We start from the raw sequence: 24322 nt of genomic DNA, 5'->3' as shown, positions 1-24322 counted from the left end.
TGAGGGGAGTCGGCGCCCCCCCCCCCGCCACCTCACAGACACCCCCTTACACCTCACTCTGCCCTCACCCTCACACCCCCCGGCTCACCTGAGCGCCATAATTAGGGTGCGCTCGCTAATTACTCGCGTGGGGTAAGGGCCCCCCTCTCGCCCCCTCACGCCCGGCGCATGCGCACTCTCCCCGCCTCACCTGCGCCCCGCAGGTGAAGCCGCGGCGGGAAAAGGGGCGGGAGCGCCGTAACGGCCCCCGGCGGCGCATGCGCACAGCGCCGCCCCCGGCTCCCGTGTCTGTGTGTGTGACCCCCCCACCGTGCGCGCTCCCGCTCCCCTCAGCCCGCGGCCGGCCCGTGCGCGCGCGTCCCCCGCGTCCCCGCCCGTGAACACTCACCCTCGCGCCGACGCCGCCACGGGTGCCCGCCCGCTGCCCTCAGCCCTAGGACGGGGGTGTCACGAGTGTCTGTCTGTCTGTCTGGTCCTTTCCCCCGCGCTCCCCCCCCCCCCGGCTTGCTCCGTCTCTCCCCGCCCCGCGCGCGCGCGCTCCCACACACGCGCACTCGCAGATTTCCCCCTTCACCGGCCCCCTCGGCCCCGCGCGCGCGCGTCCCCGCACGGGCGCGCGCCCGCCTCCCCCCCCCATCCCGTGGCAACCGCCTCCCCGCGCGCGCTCCCGCCGCGCTTCGCCCCCCCCCCCGCCCCCGGAAAAACACCGGGACGAGCGAGCGAGCGCGTCCCCGCCACCGGGAGCGAGCGCGCGAGCGCGCCCCCGCGAGACCGGCGGCGGCTGCGGCGGCGGCCACGTAGCGCTGCGGCGGCGGCCCCGGCCGGGGAGAACGAGGAGGAGGAGGGGGGAGCTCGGGGGCCGCGGCGGCGGCGGCGGCAGCGCCTGGGCCCGAGCGCCGGGCCCCGGCCCCCGAGGCGGCCGCTCGGAGCGCGGGGGCCGAGCGGAGCGGAGCGGAGGAGGGAGCGAGGGAGGGCCCCCCGGCCGCCCTGCCCTCCGCCCTCCGCCGCCGCGCCCGCGCCCCCCTCCCCGCGGCCGCCCGGCATGGACGGCGGCGGGGGCGGCCCCGGGGGCACCGGCCTGGGTGAGTGCGGGCCGGGGGCGTGCGGGGTGCGCGGGGGGGAAGGCAGAGCTCGCGGCCGTTCCACCGTCCTGGCCGGGCCTGGCGGCGGGGCCGAGCCGCGCTAGGCCCGGCCTGGGGGTGGGCGGTGGAGGGACGGCGGGGCCCGGCCGGGAGGGGACGGGGGGGCGGGCAGGGCACCCCCGGGTGCGGGGACACGCGGGGGGACCCCCCGTGCGGGAGGAGAGGGCGGGGATGGCGCGGGGGCTCCCCCCGCTCGGGGGCTGCCCCGCGGTCCGGGCTCTGCCGCCCCGGGCTCTGCCCCGGCACCGGGGGGATACCCCGAGGGCCGCGGGGGTCTCTGCCCGTCCCCGGCGCTGTGCCACCTGCCCGGGGGAGGGCAAGGCAGGGCAGGGGAACACGCTCCCGTTCCTAAAGGATCTCCCGTGCCGGACCCTCTGCCCCCGCTGCTCCGCCGTCCCCGGGGGTCCCGGGGGCACCGCCAGCCCCGTCACCCCGCCGGCTCTTTGGGACGGGGGTTGTGGGTGAAGAGGTGAAGGGACTGAAATGTGTCACCTGGCGCGGCCGCGGGTTCGGAGGGAAAATCAGGTGTCTTCTCTCACCCTCGGCCCTTTCCCTGGGGGTGTTTCCCCCTTCCCTTCGCTCCCGGGACGGGCCGTGCTGCGCGTTCGCCCCGGGGGGCTTGATTTTTTTGGCGTGATTTTTGCCTCCCGTGTGCAAATCGGGGGTGTCCCGGCGCGGGTATTGTTGGGAGAGAAACCGGGCGAGGAGGAGGAGGAGGAACCGGGCATCTCCCTGGGCTTACCAGCGTTACATAAGGACCTTTAATCACAGCTGAGTTTTGGCATCTCGCGCGTGGAAGTGGCTCTGAGCCGTGGAAGGAGCGAGGGATGCGAGGAATGTGCGTTTTTGAGGCAGGTGCGTTTTTGGGGCGCTCTCGGGGGCTGACCCGGCCCGGGTCGTTGTGGGGACGGCAGCGGGGGCTCGGGAGGGGCCGGAGGGGATGTGCGAGCCCTGCTTTGGGCAGGACCGGGGGCAGGACCCGGGATCCTTCCCCTCTGGAGTCGTGTTCGCTGCCTCTCTGGTGTGTGGGAACAACGCGCCTTTTCCGGGGGTGTTAAAGGGGCTGTGGAGTCACAAAATGTCAATTTAAAAGGGGCTGGTGCTTGTGGTGTCTGATAATTTACTTTACTCTGCTGTTTGAAACCCCTTTATCTCTTCCTACCTGTGTGCAAGGTGCATTTTTCCCCCTCCCCTGCTTTGTAGAGGTTAATCAGGCACTTGCAGTCTGGTGGTGGTGGATGAATGAAGAGCCCCATCCCTGCCCCTTAAATTCAGGTGTGACAATAAAGTTGTGATCTGAACTCGCCGTGGAAATGTGCAGTGGAGGGACAGAAATTCTGAGGGCTCTGCCAGAGGAGGGTGTGTTTGAAAGGAAAGTGCAAAATCATGAAGGCTTTTTATTTTTCTAACTAAGCAATTGCATTTAATAGGCTGCCAGAGAGTTAAGGTTTTATTTATAATTTTATCTGCTGCGTGGTGACTCGTATCTGTAGTTGCAGTAATTGAGGTTTGGGACCACCACTGAATGATCTGTGGCTTATATTGTGTATTTGTAAAAATGCCTTTCAAATACTTGTATGATCAGGAGGGACTTTGGCATTTTAAACCTTTGTGAGTTTGTTTTAAAGGACTTAATTGACTATGTCACTGTTTCTTGTTCAGTACTGATGCAGGAAGCCTTTCACTGCTGGTTTCTGGAGAGTTAATTCTTCAGCAATTCTGGATGAAGGGTTAGGTGTCCATGAAATAAATTATAAAAGTGGTTTGTCGGGGGGGTTTATAAGTGCAAACTATGGGGATGTTCTGATTTTATTCCCTCTGGCAGAACCTTGGAAGGTGGGAATTTCAGGCTGAGAGGAGCAGTTTCATCTAAAGGTTGGAAGTCTTTCTGTGTACTAGGAATTGCTCGTGGGTCAGAGCACCTGGAGCGGGAGATGTCCGTGCAGGAATGGCTTGGGAAAACTCCTCTGAGCTCCCAGAACTGCATTAAACAGACATTTCAGTAAACAAGATGCCATCAGTGCCTGCTGGAGGAGGGATGGGCCAACATCTGAGATAGGCACAGGTGTATTTAAGGTGGTTACAAAACTCCCGTGTCACCAGTGACCTATTTCTGTGTCACAAAATGTGCCCGATCACAGAAGAAAGTTATTTCTGACCCCACCAAAAAAAAAAAGAGAGAGATAATTGGAAGGAAGCACCAACCAATTAAGGAGATTGATGTGTTCTCTGACCACCTGATTCCGTGGGTAATTATTGCATTAAAATATTTTCTGGCCATGCCCTGGGTTCAGTTCCTGCAGCCCAGAACAGCTCAGTGTGTTCAGCTGGGATCAGTTCTCTCCCTGCAGGATCCAGCTCTTGGCTTCTAAATGGGAGGTGAAAGAAGCTTTAAAGAAGATGATTTTACTTTCTCAAACAATTCCAGTTTACATTTTGCTAAATATGTGCTACTTGTCTTTTCAGAATCTCATTGTGCCAAAAGTTGGTTTTTATTTTTTCCCCAAAAAAACTCAGGAAAAAATACAGATACTGGGATATTCTGCTTTTATTCTCTTTGCTGGGACCTTGGAATGTAAAAATACAGTTTTTTTTATGCAGAGGGCATTTTATTCTCCTGAAATTGTGCCCTTTAAATATTAATGCAGCCCATGAGCAGATACTGGTTCCAGTTGACTTCCCCCTGTTCTGTCTTGAGCTTCCTCCAGCCGAGAAGATTATTCCAGACAGTGTTTCCCAACAGGAATGTGGTGGTTTGAACCTGTCCTTTCTGTGGATCCAAATTCCCAACTTCCAGCTGCTCCCACTGTAAATCCAAGGCCAACTTACCTTGGATTTGTGACTCCAGGAATCATCCAAATTGTCCCGAATCGTCCAAACTGCAGCAGAACTGAAGTAACCTGCTGATAGAAAGGGACACAGAGCCACTGCTTGTGTAGAAATGATGGGGTTTATGCCTTTAAAGAACATTTTCATGGAGAGGTGATTCCTCCTTCAAGTTGCCAACTGTTCAAACCCAGAAAGGAGTTCAATCCCATCCCACCCTGGTGCTCTGCAGGACCCTCGTTTTCGGGAGCCGGGAGCGGAATTCCCTCCTCACCCAAACTCCAGCTGCCAAACCACCTGGATTTTTCCAAGCCATCTCAAACTGGAGATTGATTTTTTTTTGCTTTTAGGTGGCTCCTCCCTCCTGCCAAACAATTGCACAGGGAGTGAAACCCTGGCAGAGCCCCGGTACCAGCAGCTCACACTCATTATTAGCACGAGGAGCTTTCCCCGGCCCTGTCCGACACCCTTCCCCCAGGAGGTTTCAGATGAAGAGTTTTCTCTCCAGAGGGACTGTTCAGCCCTGCTCAGAACAGCTGCCAGCACCTTCTGCTGGCCTGCTCTGCCCTCTGTGTGTGGAGCTTCGGGAGCTTGGATCCCCTGGCTGGGAGGGGGAGTTTGTTTTCGGGGAGTGTCGTGGGAAAGGCAGTGAGGATGTGCTGAGCTGGGATCCCGCTCACTTTGAGGCAAGATCCAGTGCTTTGTTTTCCAGTCCAGCCTGCCCCAGGTAGTGAATACAAATACAAGTGAGCAGAAGGTTTCCAGCTGGAATTTTGGAGGGATGTGGGATCTGAGAGCGGCCTGGATGGGAAGGGACCATAAAGCTTTTCCATGGGCAGGGACACCTTCCACTCCCCCAGGCTGCTCCAATCCAACCTGACCTTCAGCACTTCCAGGGATTCCAGGGCATCCCCCCTTCCCAAGGAGCAATATTTGTGCTCCCACTGCAGAGACCCAGTGGGAATAAGTAGAAATTACATTTTCTTTCCTTTTTTTCCCTATGAGCAGAGAGTTAGGGAGTTGAAAACTTCCAGGATTCGTGTTTTCTGCCACGCAGGTTTTAAAGGAGCAGCTCTCCTTGCTCATGTTTGTGTGGGTTTTCTGCTTCCATCCATCCCAACAAACTTTCTGCAGTGATGGGGGCTTTTTAATTCCAGCAGTTTCCCTTTTTTTCCTGTCTCAGGTTAGCAGATTCGAGGTGTTGCTCACACAGGGCCACATTCCTCAGTGGTTTTGGTGCTTTCTCCCTGTAGTAAATTCTCCACATTCCCTGTGGAGTGACACTGACTGTGCTTGGCTTTCCCTTGCTTGAACTTCGTGTCACTTGGAGGGGTTTGTGGGGGTATTCAAGTCTGAAAATATTGATTATTTCAGGAAGCAACACCTTGTACTGGTCAGATGAAGCTGCACATTGAGCTGGTCCAGAGAACTGATCCAGAGGCTGGAAATTCCTCCCAGGGAATGGTTCTTTTCCAGGCAGACCCATTTCCCAAGGCATCTCACCTTGCCACCAGAAGAATGCCAGTGTTGGCATATAAATAGGGAAGGAATGTCTTGCCTCCCTTTGGCAGCCAAACCCACTTAGATCAGATTAAAACAAACAAGTAACTTTGGCTTTAACTGATAATTGTCCCCAGGAGGAAATTTAAATACAAAGTGGGATAAGGTGTCCATGGCTCCATAAGGAATTAAAGGGGGGGGGAAGGGGAATAAAATAAGAATAAACTAAGTAAAATCCTATTTTCCCAGTGTATCAGTGGGAAGAGGATTCGTGCTGGAGGAGGTGAAGCCTGGGCAGGTTGGTTTTGGTCCCTCATGGACCTGCCAGAGAGTTTTGTGTCCCCATGTCCAGCTTCAGGGAGGGCAGGAATGTGGTTTCTTCTCCCAGAGGTCAGACGTGTGCAGGAGAGGAGTTTTGTTGAGGGATCATCCCCTGGCTGGCTGATAAATGTGTGTGTGGTGTTCCACGGGCTGGGCTAAATTATGTCAATATTTGAAAGCCAGGCGGCTGTTTTGCCCAAAGTTTACATTATGCACCCAAAACAAAGGGGGTGGAGGTGGCTCAGGAGAGGCAGTGCCCCAAAACAAGGCAGGAGCTGGGGGCAGATGCCCAGCCCAGAGGGTTCTGCAGGGCCCACAGGAGCCTGGGCACGGGGGGCACAGGGGACAGAGGGTTGGGGTTGGCACAGGGAGGTTTGGCAGCACCACACTGAAGTGGTGCCGTGGTGGGGACACCAAATCATCCCTGTGTGACCCACGGGGGGGTTTGGGGCTCCAGCAGTTCAAATGCCACTGGGATTTATAACAAATAACAGATCAAATGGGATTTATAACACTGCAGCTCTGCAGGGGGGTTTGGGGGGGTGAAAGAGGCCCCAAGAGAAACCCAGCTCAGGAAAGAAAGGAAAGCTCCTGGTGCTGATTCTCCATCGGCCCTGAGGAGTGTTTGGGGACCCAGCAGTTCCAACAGCACAGTCAGGTGTAAAACTGCAGCTCTGCAGGTGGGTTTGTGGGTGGTTTCAAAGGGGGAGAGGGGGAGAGAAGTCCAGGTAAGGAAGAGAAGGGAGGTGTGAGCTCTGGTGCTCACTGTCAGCACCGAGGGGTGTGGGGGGACCCAGCAGCTGAAACACCACTTTAGGTATAAAACTGAACCTCTGCAGGTGTTTCTGTGTGGAAGGGGGAGGTGGGAAGAGAAGCCCAGGTGAGGGGGAAGAAGGGAAGGCTGAACTCTGGTGCTCATTCTTTCCCCCAGCATTTTCCAGGAGTGGTGAGTCACTCCCGACAGGAGCATCTGCCACTGCCCAGGGCAGCTGCCTCCAGCCTTTGTGTTGCTATGGAGGCTTTGACAAACTCCAAAATCAAAATTATTTAGTGTGTAAAGAGCTCTGGGTGAAAAATGGAGAGGATTTTAAGCTCATCCCCTAAGCACATTCCAATGATGTGAGAAGAACAAACTTTATTTTGGAGGGATCGAATTCACACTTTGGTGAAGCCAAAGAAGATTTTGCTGTTTAAATCTTTTTTTTTTTTTTTTTTTCCTGCTACATACCACTCTCAGCAACGTTCCAAAACATTCAGCAGGGTTTTAAGATAAACTGGTAGACTGGAAATGAGTCAAAACGGTTTTTAGAAACTCCATTAAGTTGACTGAGAGACTCCCAAGTGTGTGTGGAACGTGCTGTCAGCTCAGCTGGGATTGTTTCAAACGTTTTGTTGTTGGAAAGCAGGAGTGCTCCAGGGGCACGGGAGGTGCAGGGGTGTGCAGCAGAGGCTGTGCAAAAAGCTGAACCAAATCGCTGTGAAAACTACGGAATTTGGTCACTGTGTCCATCCTCCAGGGGTCCTTCAGGAGGCACATTTATCCGGGGGGTTCAAGTTTATTGTTTCTTGCCGAGTCAGTGCTGTCAGCAGGGAGGCAAAACACCTTTCCCGGGAATAAATGTCCGGGCAGGATTTGTACCCGGGGCTTTCCCCTGGGACAGACCCATTTTCACCCAATTTACACCTCCCAGCTCCCACCTGCATATTCAGAAGCACAGATCCACATCCAGGGCCTCCGGGAGGGGGAAATGCTAATTTGGGGAAGCAGATCTTGATGACAGATTTCCTTTTAGTGTTCCTGTGCCTTTGTGAGGGACTTAAAGCGTCGGTGCCACCATTGGGGAGCTCAGAGTAAGTTGTGGGGCTCGATAAGTGTCATCACTGGGGTGTGAGAAAACAAAGGGGGGGTAAAAATCCCTAAAAGTGCAGTTTTGAAGATATGTGAGCGTGGAGAGTGATGAAAACAAGAGTTTTGGAGGCAAAAAGGAATCTTAGCAGTGAACCAGAGGAAAGCCAGGCACTCCAAAGGGATTTGGAACAAAGAATTGGGCTCTGGTGGGTGAAACAATCACCCTTAGCATGGGAGGTTTGGGTTTTGGCACCTCTTCTGATGAGTTTACAGGTTGCAAGGGTCAGATACCTGTTCCTGTGGTCATATAAAGCTTGGCTTGGCTTCATTTGTGTCTCCAAGTCATCAAACAATGGCAGAAAAGTAATAAAAGGTGAATGACAGAGGTGCTGCTGTGGGGTGGGAAACACCTGGTTGGGTTTTAATCCTGCTCGTGGAAAGGTGTAAATGGGACACAGGGAGAGATCTGAGCATAAGGACGTTCCTGATTCACTCTCAGGTGCTTCATTTTGATTTATTAAAGGTAGCAGGGAGGGTGTGGATTTAATCTGAGCGTGTGTCCTGGTGCATTAGAACTTATTTCAAGGTGGTTTTTCCCTACTCGGAGAAAGATGTTGAGGTTTGTGGCTGTTGGATCTAAAATCCCTTCCCAGGCAGTGGAAACCCTTCAGCCCTTTGCAGAGCTGAGGGGTCACAGTGCTGCAGAATTCCGAAGTGGCAACCTCTGGAACTGTTTTCTGGGGAGATAATGCTTGAAAACAAGCCAGATTCCCGGGGCTGGAAATCACTGGTTTGCCACAGTCTTTGTGTCCCAGAGCAGATTTCTGGATCCAGCCGGGATAATTCAGCTGCAGAGACGGAAAAGGCCCGAAGGTTTGGGATGGGGTTTGGTTTGTGTCGGTGGCAGGGTGGTGCAGAAAGGGGTTTTCTGGAACTGGGAATAGATTCTGCTTCGTTTTCCACCGGCCTGTTCAGCAGTCACAGGCAAATGGCCAAGTCCAGCCAGGGGAAATATGTCACCTGCTGAGTCAGCAAAATGCCCATCCCTGCTGGTTTCAGGAATGGTCCCAAAAAACCCTGGAATAGGGACGGGCTGGTGCGATGCTGCCCCTCCGGGCTGACCTGGGCCACCCTGGTGCTGCAATCCCGGAGTGGGACAGCATTTATCCCTTCTCCAGGCTCCTGTGGCCCTGCCCAGGCTCCTCCACCCCACTCTGGGGTCCCTGCCGGCCCGGCTGCATCTTGGGATGTGCTGCATTTGGGGATGTGCTGCATTTGGGGATGTGCTGCATTTGGGGATGTGCTGCATTTGGGGATGTGCTGCATTTGGGGATGTGCTGCATTTGGGGATGTGCTGCATTTGGGGATGTGCTGCATTTGGGGATGTGCTGCATTTTGGGGATGTGCTGCATTTGGGGATGTGCTGCATTTGGGGATGTGCTGCATTTGGGGATGTGCTGCATTTGGGGATGTGCTGCATTTTGGGATGTGCTGCATTTGGGGATGTGCTGCATTTGGGGATGTGCTGCATTTGGGGATGTGCTGCATTTTGGGATGTGCTGCATTTGGGGATGTGCTGCATTTTGGGATGTGCGTGGTGGGTTTGTTTGGTTGTCCCCAGACTGATCCTGAGACAGAGGTGCCCAAATGTGTGGCTTTAATTGCCCCAGAACACAAACCCCACACCATTCCCACACCATTCCCAGCTGAGCCCTGGAGAGGAGAAGCTGCTCCTGGGAATTCACCTGGAATCCAGAGCTCGCAGGGTCCTGGTTTCTCTGCTTCTCCCGGGAACTGGGAATGTTGTTCCCGAACATCCTCTTTGCCACCTCACACCATGTGCCCCAAACTGAGTCAGCAGCGAAACTGAGGCAGAAAATGGGATTATTCCTCCCTCTGGGGCTGTGCTGAGGGAACCTTCTGGCTCAGGAGTTTGGGAATGGGTGGATGTTTGGGAAGAGGTGGATGTTTGGGAAGAGGTGGATGTTTGGGAAGAGGTGGATGTTTGGGAAGAGGTGGATGTTTGGGAAGAGGTGGATGTTTGGGAAGAGGTGGATGTTTGGGAAGAGGTGGATGTTTGGGAAGAGGTGGATGTTTGGGAAGAGGTGGATGTTTGGGAAGAGGTGGATGTTTGGGAAGAGGTGGATGTTTGGGAAGAGGTGGATGTTTGGGAAGAGGTGGATGTTTGGGAAGAGGTGGATGTGTGGGAACAGGTCGTTAGCAGCACTCAGGCTCTTCAGTTTGCATTTCCATGGGCACAGGCAGCTGGAGCACTTCCATAGGAATGCAGGAGCAGCAGGGATGTGCTGCCTCCTCTGCAGAGAAACCTGAACCCTTCAGAACAGATTTTTGGGGTTTTTTGCACATAAAGCAGCTGAGATGCACAAGAAAGGAGCGATTGTGCCGTGATATAAATAATTCCCTCCTGTGTTCCAGCCCTGGTTCCTCTCCCTGACTCCTGGAGCTTGGACCAGCTGCGTTTTCCCACTGCCTGGGAATTGCTGGGCCTGTTTCAGGCACCTGTTCCTCAAAGTGGGACAGAACTGGGGGCTTTGATGTGCTCTGCAGGGTTCAGGGGTTCAGCTGGAGGTGGCTGGACCAGTTTGGAGAATCCTGGAATACCCTGAGCTGGAAGGGACCCACCAGGATCATCGAGTCCAACTCCTGGTGCTGCCCAGGACACCCCAAAAATCCCCCCGGGTCATTTTAGGCATCACTTTTCATTTTCACTTTGCAACCTCTGGTTATTCCTCGCTCATTTCCTTCGGAGAATCCACATTTTCTGAGCATTTCAGAGCAGAGTCCCAGCGAGGAAACATTAATGCTTTTTATTTTTGCAGCAGAACTTTGTGTTGGGGATTGGCCCCAAAGCCAGGTTGTACCTGTGGAATGAAAATCACACTTTTCTTGGGCATTTTCCTGTGTTTCTGTCCTGCTGCTGCTGCTGAGATTGAAACTGATTGATGGGTGACACTGAATATTAACAGAAGCAAAGTGAAAGATCACATTCTTATTTATATATATATATGTGTATTTATAAATATATATATTTATATATAAATTTATTTATATTTACCTGAATCTTGTGTTTTCTTGCCACCCTTCGAAAATAAACACGTGCCAGTTGTATCATGGTTCTGATTCTCCTGGGGCCAAATAATGTGATTTATTCAGCATGAAAGTGTTTAACTTAAAATCTCACTGGGTGTTTATTAAGGGCTGAGTTCACATGGGTTTTACCTGTACTAGAAATGAGTTAAGAGGAAGCAGAGAAGCTCCAGTTTGGGTGAGAAATTTGGGTGGGAACCAGGTTAAAGCCTGTCCCAATTCCACCTGTTTGGTGGAATATTGGAATTCTGTTTGTCTGGTGGAATGTTGGAGCAGTTTTAATGAGTCCCCCAACCTCCAACCAGTGCCTGACTCCTTCAGCAGCCACTCAGCTGGTTTGAAATCGGTGCATTATCTTAACTAATGCAGATTATTTCTTTGTGCTCTGTGGTTGTTTCACCACTGGCTGCAAATCTGGTTGCCCCAGGACTTACTGGAGCCGCTGGATCGGTGCTTCCAACCCCCTTCAAAGCCTCAGGTCGTTAATGAGGATGCAAAATGGCTTTGCCTTTAATTGTAACACGGTTAGAATTGTTTGGGGTTTGGTTTTTTTTCTGAGCTGTGTTCTGAGAAAAGTCTTGTTTTCTATTAAAAAAAAAAAAATTAGTTTTCACGGTGCTCAGACTTTCTCCTCGCCCTGAGGGGTCACCATCCCTAATGAGCATGAGATCCATATTGATTTATCCCTAAATAAACCTGCTCCTTCCTTGCAGTGCCTCTGGATTGCATCCATTGAAAAGCTGCTGCTAAGCTGAGATTTTGCTGAGAAAATGAAGTTTTGGGGGTTGACTGTGGGAAATGACAGGTCCTGTGCTGTAAAGGGAACGTGGAAATCCTGGATGGGCTCCAGGCTGTTTGGGATCCAGGGAAGTTTGGGGTGCAGGCTGTGCTGCCTTCCTGGATGGGCTCTGGGCTGTTTGGGATCCCAGGAGGTTCAGGATCCCGGGAAGTTTGGGGTGCAGGCTGTGCTGCCTTCCCTTGGCACTGAGCTGGAGCAGCCCTGTTGTCCCTGCCAGCAGTGTTTGCTGCTGCTGGATCCCTGCCAGGAGCCAGATCCCATTCCCTGCACCAGCAAGAGGTGCCAGGCTGGGGGCAAACCTGGGGCAGATCACTGGGAGCACCCCCTGAGCCCCTGAGATCCCAGATCTCTCTATTTTAGTGGAGAAAGGGCAGGAATGTGGGTTTGCTTCCAAAGTGGTGAGGGGCTGAGGGGTTGCTTCCTCCACCCACACCTCGGGCTGCCAGTTGTCCTTTCCTTTTCTGGGTTTGAGCCTTTGAATGTTTGCAGAGTTGCAAACCTTGCCTGATCTTTGGTTACCCTGTGCAGGCACCTCGTGGCTTTGCTCTGTGTCCTGATAAGCATCTTCAAAAACTGCTCTGAAACCCCCGTTTCCTCTTTACTTCTTAATCAGAGCCCGGATCTGCAACTCATTCTGTGAAAAGCTGGGGTTCTTTTGATAAAAGTGAACTCACCTTTCAAGAGGGACAGAGCTCAAACCACCCTCGGTAGAAAACTTAAAGGGGGCAATGCAAACGTCCTCTGAGCGTGTTTTGGGCTCTGAAATCAGCAGTTTGTTGTTGAGGAAGGTCCGAGGGGGTGTGAAAATGTGATTTTTCGTTCCACAGGTACAACCTGGCTTTGGGGCTAATCCCCAACACAAAGTTCTGCTGCAAAAAAAACAAAGCATTAATGTTTCCTCGCTGGGACTCTGCTCTGAAATGCTCAGAAAATGTGGATTCTCCGAAGGAAATGAGCGAGGAATAACCAGAGGTTGCAAAGTGAAAATGAAAAGTGATGCCTAAAATGACCCGGGGGGATTTTTGGGGTGTCCTGGGCAGCACCAGGAGCTGGACTCGATGATCCTGGTGGGTCCCTTCCAGCTCAGGGTATTCCAGGATTCTCCAAACTGGTCCAGCCACCTCCAGCTGAACCCCTGAACCCTGCAGAGCACATCAAAGCCCCCAGTTCTGTCCCAGTTTGAGGAACAGGTGGTGGGCTCAGAGTGAAAGCAGGTTCCTGAGGCTGCAGAGCGAGGTGGTTTTAACACCAACTGACTCTTGAGAACTCAGAATAACCCCCCTTTTGTTGTGTTTGTTTGAAGTGGCTCCGTGGGGATGGGAAGGGGTTTGTTTGTTGGGCAGAATGTTCCCTCAGTGAGGGCAGCAATGTTTGGATGTTCAGTAAAATGGGGAGGGGAAGCAGCAATGTTTGGATGTTCAGTAAAATGGGGAGGGGGAAGGTGAAGCTTCCTTTTCCTGAGGAGTTTTGTGCTTTCCTGGCTTTCCAGCAGCAACATTCCAGTAGCCTTCCTGGTTCCCTCCTGCTGGAGGTGCTTGATGTCACCTTGGAAATAGTCAGGGATGGTTTTATACCTGACACAGGGATTCTTCTGAGCTTCTGCATAATTCACTGAATTTAGGGAAAGGAAAAGCCAAACTGGGCTCCATCCTTCCCAGGGCTTTCCAAGGGCCTTCCTGGGTGCAGGGATGTTAATTTTGGCTTGCCATCCCAACCAGTTTATCTGTAATGTACTGGCTTTTCCATCTGGACGTGGGTCGTGACCCCAAGCCAGTGCTCACAGCCCATCTCCAGGGATTTCCTGGCCCAGCCAGGGCTTGGTGCTCTCCTTCCCGGTTTCCTCTGGAGCTGGGAAGGCAGAGCAGCAGGAATGGACCTGCTGTGGTGGTGCTGAGTCTGCAGGGCACTGCCAGGCACCTTCAGGGCCCTCTTGGAGCCATTTGGAAATCCTGGAGAAGCGTTCAGGGATCTGTTTTAATTAAACTGATGATCAGACTCATCAGTGGCCTGGCCTGGCCCCAGGGTGGCACTTCCCAAACACGAGAGGGCACTTCAGTCTTTAGGATTCAGGCACTGGTGGGTTCCTCTCCTGTTCCATTAAACTCACTTCAGAGGGGGAGAAACTGCAGGTGGAAGCAGTTCCCTCCAGGGAATTCTCACATTCCAAGAGTGGAGATCCTGCTTTCTTCACATTTAGCTGCTCAGTCCATCCATTTCTGTCGGGTCCTTCTCTGTCCTCTCATCCTGGGATGTCTCAGTCCTGAATTCTCCTTTCCTGCCCCCTCTGGTCCCAGATGTAGCTCCAGGAATCCCCTTTGCTCGGGGCTTCCAGAGTGTTTCCCATTCCATCTGCACAGCCAAAAATCCTGGCTTGCTGCTGCAACCCTGAGCTACCCAAATGCTGATTGTCCTGCTGAAAGGGAGATGGGAGGGATTGATTACTTGTATTCAGGAGGGATCACGTGGCTTTTTATTTATTTTATTTTTTTTTTTGCAAGAGGAAGTAACAGTGTCCTGGTCAAATTCCAACTTGGAATGACTGCGAGGGAAACGTGGATGGGCAAATGGGATATTGTTTGGCTTCTGCTTTGAGGATTAAATGGCTGGGGGGAAGGGAGAATGAGACAAAGGAGTAGTTGCCTTAAATCGAGGGGCTGTGGGAGGGGTGTGTGAGGTGGAAGCAAGCAGGGACTGGGGTGTTCTCAGGCTGCTTTGGGGCTGCAGGTGGGAAATGCCTCCCTTGGAATTCTTCATCCCAGTCTCCATTAGTGTGGGTGTGTGTGAAACGTCCCCTGGATGAGGATGGGCTCCCTCTGGGAGGTACAGGAGAAGCAGAGGTGTTTTTGGGTAGGGGTGTGGGGGCAGAGCAGCGTTTTGGGGCCATCAGTGCTCCCCAAAGTCCAGGAGAGACACAGCTCAGAGTCCCTGGAGCTGATCTTTGGTGGATGGGGAATATTCATTGCCTTGATTTCCATATCTTAGGAATCTCCTACCCCACAGAGGGTGTTTGTAACTCCCTGTGGTTTCCTTGAGACACCCCCCAGCAGCCCAGAGATGACCAGCCCTGTGCTTCCCTCCAGCTGGACAAACCCAGAACAATTTGCTGCGATTTTACTGATTTAGGGTTGTGGGTTTTTTTTTTTTTAATTGACTTTGTGTTCTCTGTTGTCTCTTCTAGATAAAATGTTCGAGGGTTCGTTGGCACCTTTCTCCAGAAGAATAATCCCAGCTCTGCTCTTGCCATAACCCTGGAATTCCGTGCCCTCCCCTCAGCCCCCGTTTGTGCCCCGTGTCGATGGACCCGGCGCCGGGCTGGAGGACCCACCCCCACCTCGAGCTGCTGCTGCTGCCTTGGTTTCTGTGGGATTGAAGGTGCTCCATGAACCAGGGCCCCCCAAATGAGTCAAACGGCCAATTCCTGCCAGCAGCTGGTTGAGAACTGCCCGGCGCCCGTGGCGGGGATGGCACAGGAGGACGGTCGCCGCGGGCAAGTGCCACCCACCTTCTACCACGGGGCCAGCCAGGAGCTCGACCTGTCCACCAAGGTGTACAAGAGGGAGTCAGGGAGCCCCTACTCTGTGCTGGTGGACAGCAAAATGAGCAAACCCCACCTCCACGAGAGAGAGGAGCAGCCTTATTTCAGGGAGAACAGAGCGGTAGGAGAGGTCCGGGCTGTGAAAGAAGACAGAGAAAACTCTGACGACTCTGAGGAGGAAGAGGAGGAGGAAGATGAAGTGACTTACAAAAGGGAGCAGATTATAGTAGAGGTAAACCTTAACAACCAAACCTTAAATGTATCAAAAGGGGAGAAGGGTGTCCCCTCCCAGTCCAAAGAGACTGCTGTTCTTAAGACCAGCAGTGAGGAAGAGGAGGGTGACAGTGGGGAAGAGGCCACTGAAGACAGTAATGATTATGAGGAAAATGAGAGGCAGAAGAAAAAGGAGAAAAGAGTGGAAAAAGTTAGTGTTGCACAAAGGAGAACGAGGAGAGCTGCCTCTGCTGCAGCAGCCACCACCTCCCCACCACCCAGAACTACAAGGGGTCGTAGAAAGAGTGTGGAGCCCCCCAAGCGTAAGAAGAAAACTGCAAAGGAGCCCAAGGCACCTGTGCAGAAATCAAAGTGTGAAGAGAAGGAGACTTTAACCTGTGAGAAGTGCCCCAGGGTGTTTAACACACGCTGGTACCTGGAGAAGCACATGAACGTCACTCACAGGCGAATGCAGATCTGCGACAAATGTGGGAAGAAATTTGTGCTAGAAAGTGAGCTGTCCCTTCACCAGCAAACTGACTGTGAAAAAAATATCCAGGTAGGTTTGCTCACCTGCTTGCCAGATTTCCACACCTTCTGTCGTGCCCTGGATACAGTGGTGGACACTTCAGAGGGGGAAATCTTTTGCACAGCCCAGGTTCTGACCGAGGCCTTGTCTCTGCGCGGCGACGCTTCGGTGCCTTCCAGGATTGCTGGGAGAGGAGTGTGCAGCTGCTCTGGCAGTTACTCTGGTAGTAAACTACGAGTTGGGGAGCACACAGAGCTACTCTAGCAGTGTCAGACTGGGCTGAGAACAGTTTGCAGCGAAGCTCTTGGACGGGAGGAACCCTCCTCCCTCGGTGCTCTCGCTGGTGTTCGGTGTCCGGACGGGCACAGAGTGGTTCCAGGGGAGGTCTCACTGCAGGACTTGGCTGGCACTGGAATCAGAAATTTGGGCAATCCCAGAGAGGCAAGCAGGTGAGAAGGACACCAGTGGAGTCAGGATTTGAACTTGGGTTAAAGCGGAGTTTAAAAATCCTGCTGGGATGATGATCCAGAGGTGATTTACAGTAAGTGCTCCCAGATGGGTGTAAAAGTGTTATGGATTCAGTGCCTAGACCGTGAGCCCGCCCTTTCCCCAGTGCCAAAAGCCCAGTAAATCCCCCTGATGACACAGAAACCTCTGCTCTTTCTCACCAGCAGCTGTGCAGCTCTGCTCTGTCCCCCAGCAGTGGGAGGCTGTGCTGGAACAGAACCCTCTGCAAGCTCGAGGTCGTGGAAGGAGCTCCAGAGTTTGTGATTCATCTGTGGTTTGGGCTTTGCTCGTGGGCACCTCTGTTCTCATGGAGCTGCTTTATGTGGCAGCTCAGCCCTGCCTTTCCTGCCTCGTTAGACCCTGCTCAGTGTTGCCCCCTCCCTGTGCAGTGACCCCACTGCTGAGCAGTCTGGGGCAGCTGAAGGGTTTGGGGTTTGTAGGGCAGCAACTTTCCTGTCTGTCCAGTGAGGATTTCACCAGGATGATTTAATGGCTTTTTGTTTGTTTTGTTTGTTTGTTTGTTTTCTTGCTTAAATGCTGAACCGAGTTGGAATTCAGTCCCCACTGTGTGGGAGACATGAAATAATTCATTGCAGTTTCTCTTTCCTAAGCCTGACATGCAGCTCTGGGTAACTCTGTGCTGGTTTTCCTTGTGTTTCAGCTCATAGGAGGAAGACTGAAGGAAGGATTATAAAATAAGATAATGAGTCTTGAGCGTAGTTAATAAAATACAGAAACATTTCAGTGTGTCCTTGCAGCTTTTGAAAGAAATACTCCAAAAGTTCAGTGCAGCAGAGAACATTGAAATGTAAATTTCAGGAATGTCCCAGCATCCAGGTGGCTCTTTCACAGCATTAAACCTTTTCACTTTAAACAGGAATTCATGAATAGTTTAAACACATGGTATAGAATAAAGAAGTGTGTGTTTCTGAGGGGATAAATTCCTGTGTCCAAAAAGTGGGTAGGAAAAGAAGAAAAAAATCATCCAAGTTATGTTTTATATCCAGAAGCTCCCCCAGATATTTCCAGTGCCAGAAGCACTGCAAGTCATCTTCAAATTCTCAATATCTGAGCGTGGATCCAACAGTTATTCCTCTGTCCTGACCCTTGGAATGTGTTTTACAGCTTCCTGCTAACGTGTTTTTATTCCACCTGGCAAAAATTGTGCTTCAGGGTTGGATATGTCAAGGGGGATATGGAGCTTTGTGCAGGAAAAGGAATGGTTTGATGTATGAGTGGTAATTGAACTGATAAAACACAGTGGGCTCCTCTCTATTTTTCATCCAAGTGATGGGATATGTCTGTTTTTCCAGGTGATTTCTGATTTTCCTCCTCTCCAGATCAGCAGTTTCTGTTGTCACCTGAAGCTCTGTGTAGTCACTCTCAGTATTTGTGTTCTAATCTAATTAAGTTGTAGACTGACCAGGCCTGGCTTAACTTTATATCACAGTATTTATGATCATTTCACATCATTGCTTTGCTCTTTAGGGTGGTTTTTTTCCCCTCAAGGGCTGCAGTTTGTTCCCCACGTGCCTCCAAGGAGGTGTTTTGGAGGTGTTTCCTCAGGGAATGGACCAGAATTCCCAAGCCTGCAGAGATCCAAACGCTGTGGGAGCAGCGAAACTTGTCTGTGCAGAGAAGAACCGCCCCAGCCTGGCAGAATTCATCAATATTTGCTGATTGAACAGCACCCAGCCCTTCTCACTGGGAGGGAAGGGGGAGATTGAGAGGCAGAAAATGGGGATGCCCCAAAACCCCCAACAACCACCGAAAATGAGCCACAGTTCCTTCCTCACTCCAGAGAGGGACATGTCTTGGTTTCCTCACGTGTCTGCCAGCAAGTTTTACAGCTGTTCTGGAATGTTCAAAATTCTACAAGGATCTTTTGGTCAAGTCTTTAGGAAGAACTAACCCGGGAAAAGAAAGAGATGTTTGAAGGTGATGAGTGTCCTGCCCATCGCTGATTTCATGGACATTTCCCGGGAGCTGTGGGAAGGAATTCACACATTTCTTGCCTGTTGTCACTTTTGGGACCTGCAGAGCTGCTGAGACCTTCAACAAATGAAGAACCAGAACACAAGAGGTGGAAGGGGCACCTTGCTTTGCTCTCTGAGTCCCAGAATCCACGTCCAGAGCTGCAGGATGGGAGCTGCTTTCCCTGGAGAACCGGAAGGATCAGAGAGTTTTGACCTGGGATTTGGGTGGGGTCACAGTGCTGCTTCCAAAGGGCTGGATGTGCACATGGATTCAAGGCAACTTGGTGGGATTGGTCTCTTCCACCTCTGTTGGATTCTCCCCACACCAAGGGTTTGGATTCTCCCCACACCAAGGGTTTGGATTCTCCCCTCACACCAAGGGTTTGGATTCTCTCCCCACACCAAGGGTTTGGATTCTCTCCCCACACCAAGGGTTTGGATTCTCTCCCCACACCAAGGGTTTGGATTCTCCCCTCACACCAAGGGTTTGGATTCTCCCCTCACACCAAGGGTTTGGATTCTCCCCTCACACCAAGGGTTTGGATTCTCCCCTCACCAAGGCTTTGGATTCTCCCCTCACCAAGGCTTTGGATTCTCCCCTCACCAAGGCTTTGGATTCTCCCCTCACCAAGGCTTTGGATTCTCCCCTCACCAAGGCTTTGGATTCTCACCAGCAGCGTCAGTGAAGTTGTCTCTGGTTTAGCTCCTGTGTTGAGTTTTGGAATTCTAAGTTCAGGTGGCACCAAGGTGCTTGTTTTAACATCCTCTCCCTCCTGCTTGATCTGGCTTTTCTCAGAGTAGTTGTTTCAGGTGTTAACCCAAGAAATGTGCAGTCTGAGGCAGCATTTGACTTGTTTTGGGCTTCTTTTTGTGTCTTAACTGCAGCGGCTGGAATCGCTGAACCTCCCTAATTCCCACTTCCTTCTCTGTCCCACCCCAGTGTGTTTCCTGTAACAAATCCTTCAAGAAGCTCTGGTCCCTCCATGAACACATCAAGATTGTCCATGGATATGCAGAGAAGAAGTTCTCCTGTGAGATCTGTGAGAAGAAGTTCTACACCATGGCCCACGTGCGGAAACACATGGTTGGTGAGTTGGTGGTGGAGCCTCCAGGGGGTCCTGGGGGGTCTCCTTGTGGGTCTTGACTCGTTCTGGAAAGAAAAATAATAAGGCTGGGAGAGCTGAGGGTGTTCACCTGGAGAAGAGAAGGCTCCAGGGGGACCTGAGAGCCCCTTGCAGGGCCTAAAGGGGCTCCAGGAGAGCTGGAGAGGGACTGGGGACAAGGGATGGAGGGACAGGACACAGGGAATGGCTTCCCACTGCCAGAGGGCAGGGAGAGATGGGACAGTGGAAGGAATCCCTCCCTGTGAGGGTGGGGAGGGGCTGGGATGGATTTCCCAGAGAAGCCGTGGCCCCATCCCTGGAAGTGTCCAAGGCCAGGCTGGAACTTGGAGCAGCCTGGGCTGGTGGAAGGTGTCCCTGCCTGTGGCACAGGGGGTGGAACTGGGTGAGTTTTAAGGTCCTTCCACCCCAAACCATTCTGTGATTCCATGAAAACAGGACAAACTGAGTTGTCTGAGCTTTCTGCTCAGCACAGAGATCAGACCTGTGGTGCTGGGCAGCAGGAGGATGGGAATGTTGGCACATCCATGTTTGGGAGCTGTCAGCTGGGATCACCTTCCTGCTCAGAATGGGAGAGAAGAGCTGGTTCAGGAGCTGTTTGTGTTGCCCTGCCCCCTCTAACGGCCTGTTGTGTTGCAGCACACACCAAGGACATGCCATTTACATGTGAAACCTGTGGAAAGTCCTTCAAGCGCAGCATGTCCCTCAAGGTCCATTCCCTGCAGCACTCGGGGGAGAAACCCTTCCGCTGTGAGGTGAGAGAGCTCCTGCTCAGGGTGCAGAGACCAGGGCATGGCAGTGCCAGGGGGCAATGCCAGGGGAGCTGAGTTCACCTAGAAATGAGGGGCAGGTTCATCAAAGTTTTGGGAGAATTCTTCTCCCCATGGGGAACACAGTGGGAGCACCTGGGGGTGACCCAGAGCTGGGTGTGGTTGGCTGTGTTTTTTCTCACACTGGAGCAGGATTTGAATCTCAGTTTTCCCTTCATAGGAAAGCCTAATTCCAACTCCAGGAATCTTCCCTGTCTTACCCAGTAACCTGGAACAGATAGAAGTGGCCACAGTGGAAATAATCAAATTATTGCTTGATTTTCACGCGTGGGATAAATGATTGTGCTCCAAACTGTTCCTCCTGGAGATCTGAGCCAGTGCTCTGAGTTTGGGTTCATTAATCAGTGTGTGTGTGGTGGGATGGGGCACAGGATCTCCCTGCCACACTCCCAGGAGTTTGGGGTTGGGATTTCCTGCCTGCCTCGGGAAGGGGATGGCGTGGGACAGACTTCCAGTGGTGTGTGTGGAGCAGGGAATGCCTCAGTCACCTGGTGGGGATGTTTGGGGGGGTCACAGGATGGGGACAGAGGGGATGCAGAGCCCTTCCTGTTCCCACAGGGAACATGGAGTAGGAATGGTGGGATGAGACTTGTAGGGACAGAAATGACCTCCTGCCAATAAAACCCAGCTGGGAAAGGCCCGTGTGGAGCTGTGCTGTTTGGTGTGGAGCAGAGTCCTCTAGTGGCTGCAAACCCTCCCTGGGATGCCTCGAGCCACCAGCAGTGCTGGAATAACCGAGTCTCTGCCAGGATTTCAGTGCCAGCTGAAGGTTCTGACTCTTCCAAAGCTCCTGTGCCAGCAGAGCTTTAGTACAGCCCAAATCCTGCTCAGTAAATTCCCACTAAATAATTTGAATTCTGCAGTTTGTGTGCCCTAGCCCGGGTGTCCTTTACTCCTCCCCACAGTCCCCTGCAGTGTCTCCTGTGCCTGGATCCCACTGCTGCTGTTCTTTCTCTTGCAGAACTGTGATGAGAGGTTCCAGTACAAGTATCAGCTGCGCTCCCACATGAGCATCCACATTGGGCATAAGCAGTTCATGTGCCAGTGGTGTGGCAAAGACTTCAACATGAAGCAGTACTTTGATGAGCACATGAAAACACACACTGGTAAGAGCTTGTCGAAGGAGAAGCCACAAGTGCCTTGGCAAAACACTTCCTTGGGATTTGGGCTTATCCGACTGGAAAATCAGACAGGAAAGGTCTGATTTAACCCTTAAAGGTTAAATCTGTAGGGCTCTGGTTCACTGTGAGGAAAGGAAGCGGTCAGACCTGGTATTTTGGCCTGAAGGAGCCAGTGCCCTTACAAAGGATTGTTTCAGGCATCAAAATCCAAAGGTGAGGGAGGAATTCCTGAAGTCTGAGACCTCCTGTGGAGCCCCTTCATTTGCTGAAGTGAGGGAGGAATTCCCAAAATCTGAGGAATTCCCAGTTTGAGGCTTCTGTGGAGCCCCTTCATTTGCAGAAGTGAGGGGGGAATTCCCAAAGTGAGGAATTCCCTCAGTCTGAGGCTCCTGTGGAGCATTTGCCACGGGCGGAGCAGCCCCATTCAGTCAGTTTGTGGGGTGTGCAGTGATTTTGGGGGTGTCCAGGCTGGGTGTGCAGTGACTCTGGGGGTGTCCAGGCTGGGTGTGCAGTGATTTTGGGGGGTGTGCAGTGATTTTGGGGGGTGTCCAGGGTGGATGTGCAGTGATTTTGGGGATGTGCAGTGATTCTGGGGGTGTCCAGGGTGGATGTGCAGTGATTTTGGGGATGTGCAGTGATTCTGGGGGTGTCCAGGGTGGATGTGCAGTGATTTTGGGGGTGTGCAGTGATTTTGGGGGGTGTCCAGGGTGGATGTGCAGTGATTTTGGGGATGTGCAGTGATTCTGGGGGTGTGCAGGGTGGGTGTGCAGTGATTTTGGGGGGTGTGCAGTGATTCTGGGGGTGTCCAGGGTGGATGTGCAGTGATTTTGGGGGTGTGCAGTGATTTTGGGGGGTGTCCAGGGTGGATGTGCAGTGATTTTGGGGATGTGCAGTGATTCTGGGGGTGTCCAGGTCGGGTGTGCAGTGACTCTGGGGGGTGTGCAGGGTGGATGTGCAGTGATTTTGGGGGGGATCCAGGGTGGGTGTGCAGTGATTTTGGGGGTGTGCAGGGTGGGTGTGCAGTGATTTTGGGGGGTGTCCAGGCTGGATGTGCAGTGATTCTGGGGGTGTGCAGGGTGGGTGTGCAGTGATTTTGGGGGGTGTGCAGTGATTTTGGGGGTGTGCAGGGTGGGTGTGCAGTGATTTTGGGGGGTGTCCAGGCTGGGTGTGCAGTGATTCTGGGGGTGTGCAGGGTGGGTGTGCAGTGATTTTGGGGGGTGTGCAGTGATTTTGGGGGTGTCCAGGCCGGGTGTGCAGTGACTCTGGGGGGTGCCCAGGCCATGGCTGACCCGTGTGTGTGTGCGTGGGGCAGGAGAGAAGCCCTTCATCTGCGAGATCTGCGGGAAGAGCTTCACCAGCCGGCCCAACATGAAGCGGCACCGGCGGACGCACACGGGGGAGAAGCCGTACCCGTGCGACGTGTGCGGGCAGCGCTTCCGCTTCTCCAACATGCTCAAGGCGCACAAGGAGAAGTGTTTCCGCGTCACCAGCCCCGTCACCGTGCCCGCGGCCGTGCCCATCCTGCTCTCCTCCTCCTCCTCCTCCTCCTCCCCCGCCGTGCCCGCCGTGCCCGGGCCCCCCTCGGCCCCCGCCCCGCCCGTGCCCCTGAGCCCCGTGAGCGCCGCTCCGCCCCGGCCCGTCCCGCACCCCTACTCGCACCTCCACCTGCACCCCCACGCCCACCACCCCCACCACCTGCCCGTGCCCCCCGTGCCACACCTGCCCCCCCCCCCGGCCCTGTTCAAGAGCGAGCCCCTGAACCACCGCGGGCAGAGCGAGGAGCCCTTCCTGCGGCACCTGGCCGAGAAGAACAGCCCGGCCCAGCACCACTGACGGCCCCAGCGCTGCCTGCCCTCCGGAGGTACTGGGGTTACCGGGGGGATCTCTGGCTCAGCTCCCCACGTGCCCCCGGAGTCACTTACCCAGGAAAAACAAAACCCCCCGTTTTTGGTCGGCGCCCGTTTCCGAACCCGGGACCGACAGGACCGAGGGAAAAAACCCCCACTTGGGTCGTGGTTTCTTTCCCCCCCCTCCTCCCGGTGACTTTTATGAATTTCAGACACTGAGACTCGTGGAATTTTATAATTTCATATCAGCTGATGAGGTATGCTTGCTTTTATATCCCGGACTTCTCCTCAAAGAGGAGACAGGCCTGGTTTTCTTTGTACTAATCGGAAAGGCTGTGAGATTAATACAGAGCATTAATTGTATCACTGTGTATGTAACGGATTCCTTTCAGCTTCTGGTATCACGGTATATTGGAGCATTATAAAGAAAGGCAAAAAAAAAAAAAACCCTCCTTGTTTTGTGTAGCTCTCCTAACACACTCTTTATTTTACTACAGAAATTATTTTAGAGTTTTTTGTATAGACCTATTTAGTAGTCTGTTTCTAAAAACGAAAATTGTATTTCAATAAGCGGTGTAATTTTTTCAGTGTAGCTGGACCTATGTTGTATAATAGATAAATTTTTATAATCATCGAAAAATGTGATTCTTAAAAAAAAAAAAGATGCTTATAGCTTCTATAGTTAAAGTTATTCTTACAACCACACGACTTAAAGGTGCTTCAGAGAAGAAAGGAAACCAAGAGGTCTCTGGAAAAGTTGCCTCGAAAAATGATGTTTGACTTCAGAACTTTACGTAATTTATTTTAACAGGGCTTTTTTTTTTTTGTCGTTGTTGTTGGGGTTTTTTTAACCTTGTTTCCCTTCTCACGGTTTCCCTCAAGCTGCTGGGATGAGGATGCTGGGATACAACATCCCTGCTCCACAGGTTTGCTTTAGCTGGGTTGGAGTGAGGTGTGTGAGGTGGGTTGGAAAGGGGGATCCTGGCACGGAGGGACCTGGTGATTTGGGAATAGGAAGTCACCAAAGTGAGGGATGTGACAGCAGGGAGGAGATGGAGTCTCTCAGGTGAGCCAAGGATCTGCTGGGAGAGCTGGAGT

The 24322-nt window shown here is 52.8% G+C and overlaps 1 protein-coding gene across 2 annotated transcripts; it reads left to right on the top strand.

Moving 5' to 3' along the window:
- The first annotated feature begins 1019 nt into the window (after window positions 1-1019).
- On the top strand, window positions 1020-23886 carry ZNF652 (zinc finger protein 652). 2 transcript variants are annotated; one of them, XM_032711090.1, is made up of 6 exons: window positions 1020-1082; window positions 14724-15852; window positions 19246-19393; window positions 20066-20181; window positions 21218-21362; window positions 22690-23210. In XM_032711090.1, the coding sequence occupies exons 2-6, from the start codon at window positions 14944-14946 to the stop codon at window positions 23208-23210; spliced, it is 1839 nt and encodes a 612-aa protein (XP_032566981.1). In that variant the 5' UTR covers window positions 1020-1082; window positions 14724-14943. The 2 variants fall into 2 exon arrangements, with proteins under 2 accessions (XP_032566981.1, XP_032566979.1); XM_032711088.1 differs by lacking the exon at window positions 1020-1082 and having other exon boundaries at window positions 14944-15852; window positions 22690-23886.
- Window positions 23887-24322: the final 436 nt, after the last annotated feature.

The sequence above is a fragment of the Chiroxiphia lanceolata genome, chromosome 26 (genome assembly GCF_009829145.1).
Source record: "Chiroxiphia lanceolata isolate bChiLan1 chromosome 26, bChiLan1.pri, whole genome shotgun sequence".
NCBI lineage: Eukaryota > Metazoa > Chordata > Aves > Passeriformes > Pipridae > Chiroxiphia > Chiroxiphia lanceolata.
This window is presented reverse-complemented; position numbering and strand designations above follow the sequence as displayed.

Coding starts and splice junctions, on each gene's coding strand:
- ZNF652 (XM_032711088.1), top strand. CDS start 14,944: ATGAGTCAAACGGCCAATTCCTGCCAGCAGCTGGTTGAGAACTGCCCG. Junction 19,394..20,065: donor CGTGCGGAAACACATGGTTG/GTGAGTTGGTGG, acceptor GTTGTGTTGCAG/CACACACCAAGGACATGCCA. Junction 20,182..21,217: donor AGAAACCCTTCCGCTGTGAG/GTGAGAGAGCTC, acceptor TTTCTCTTGCAG/AACTGTGATGAGAGGTTCCA.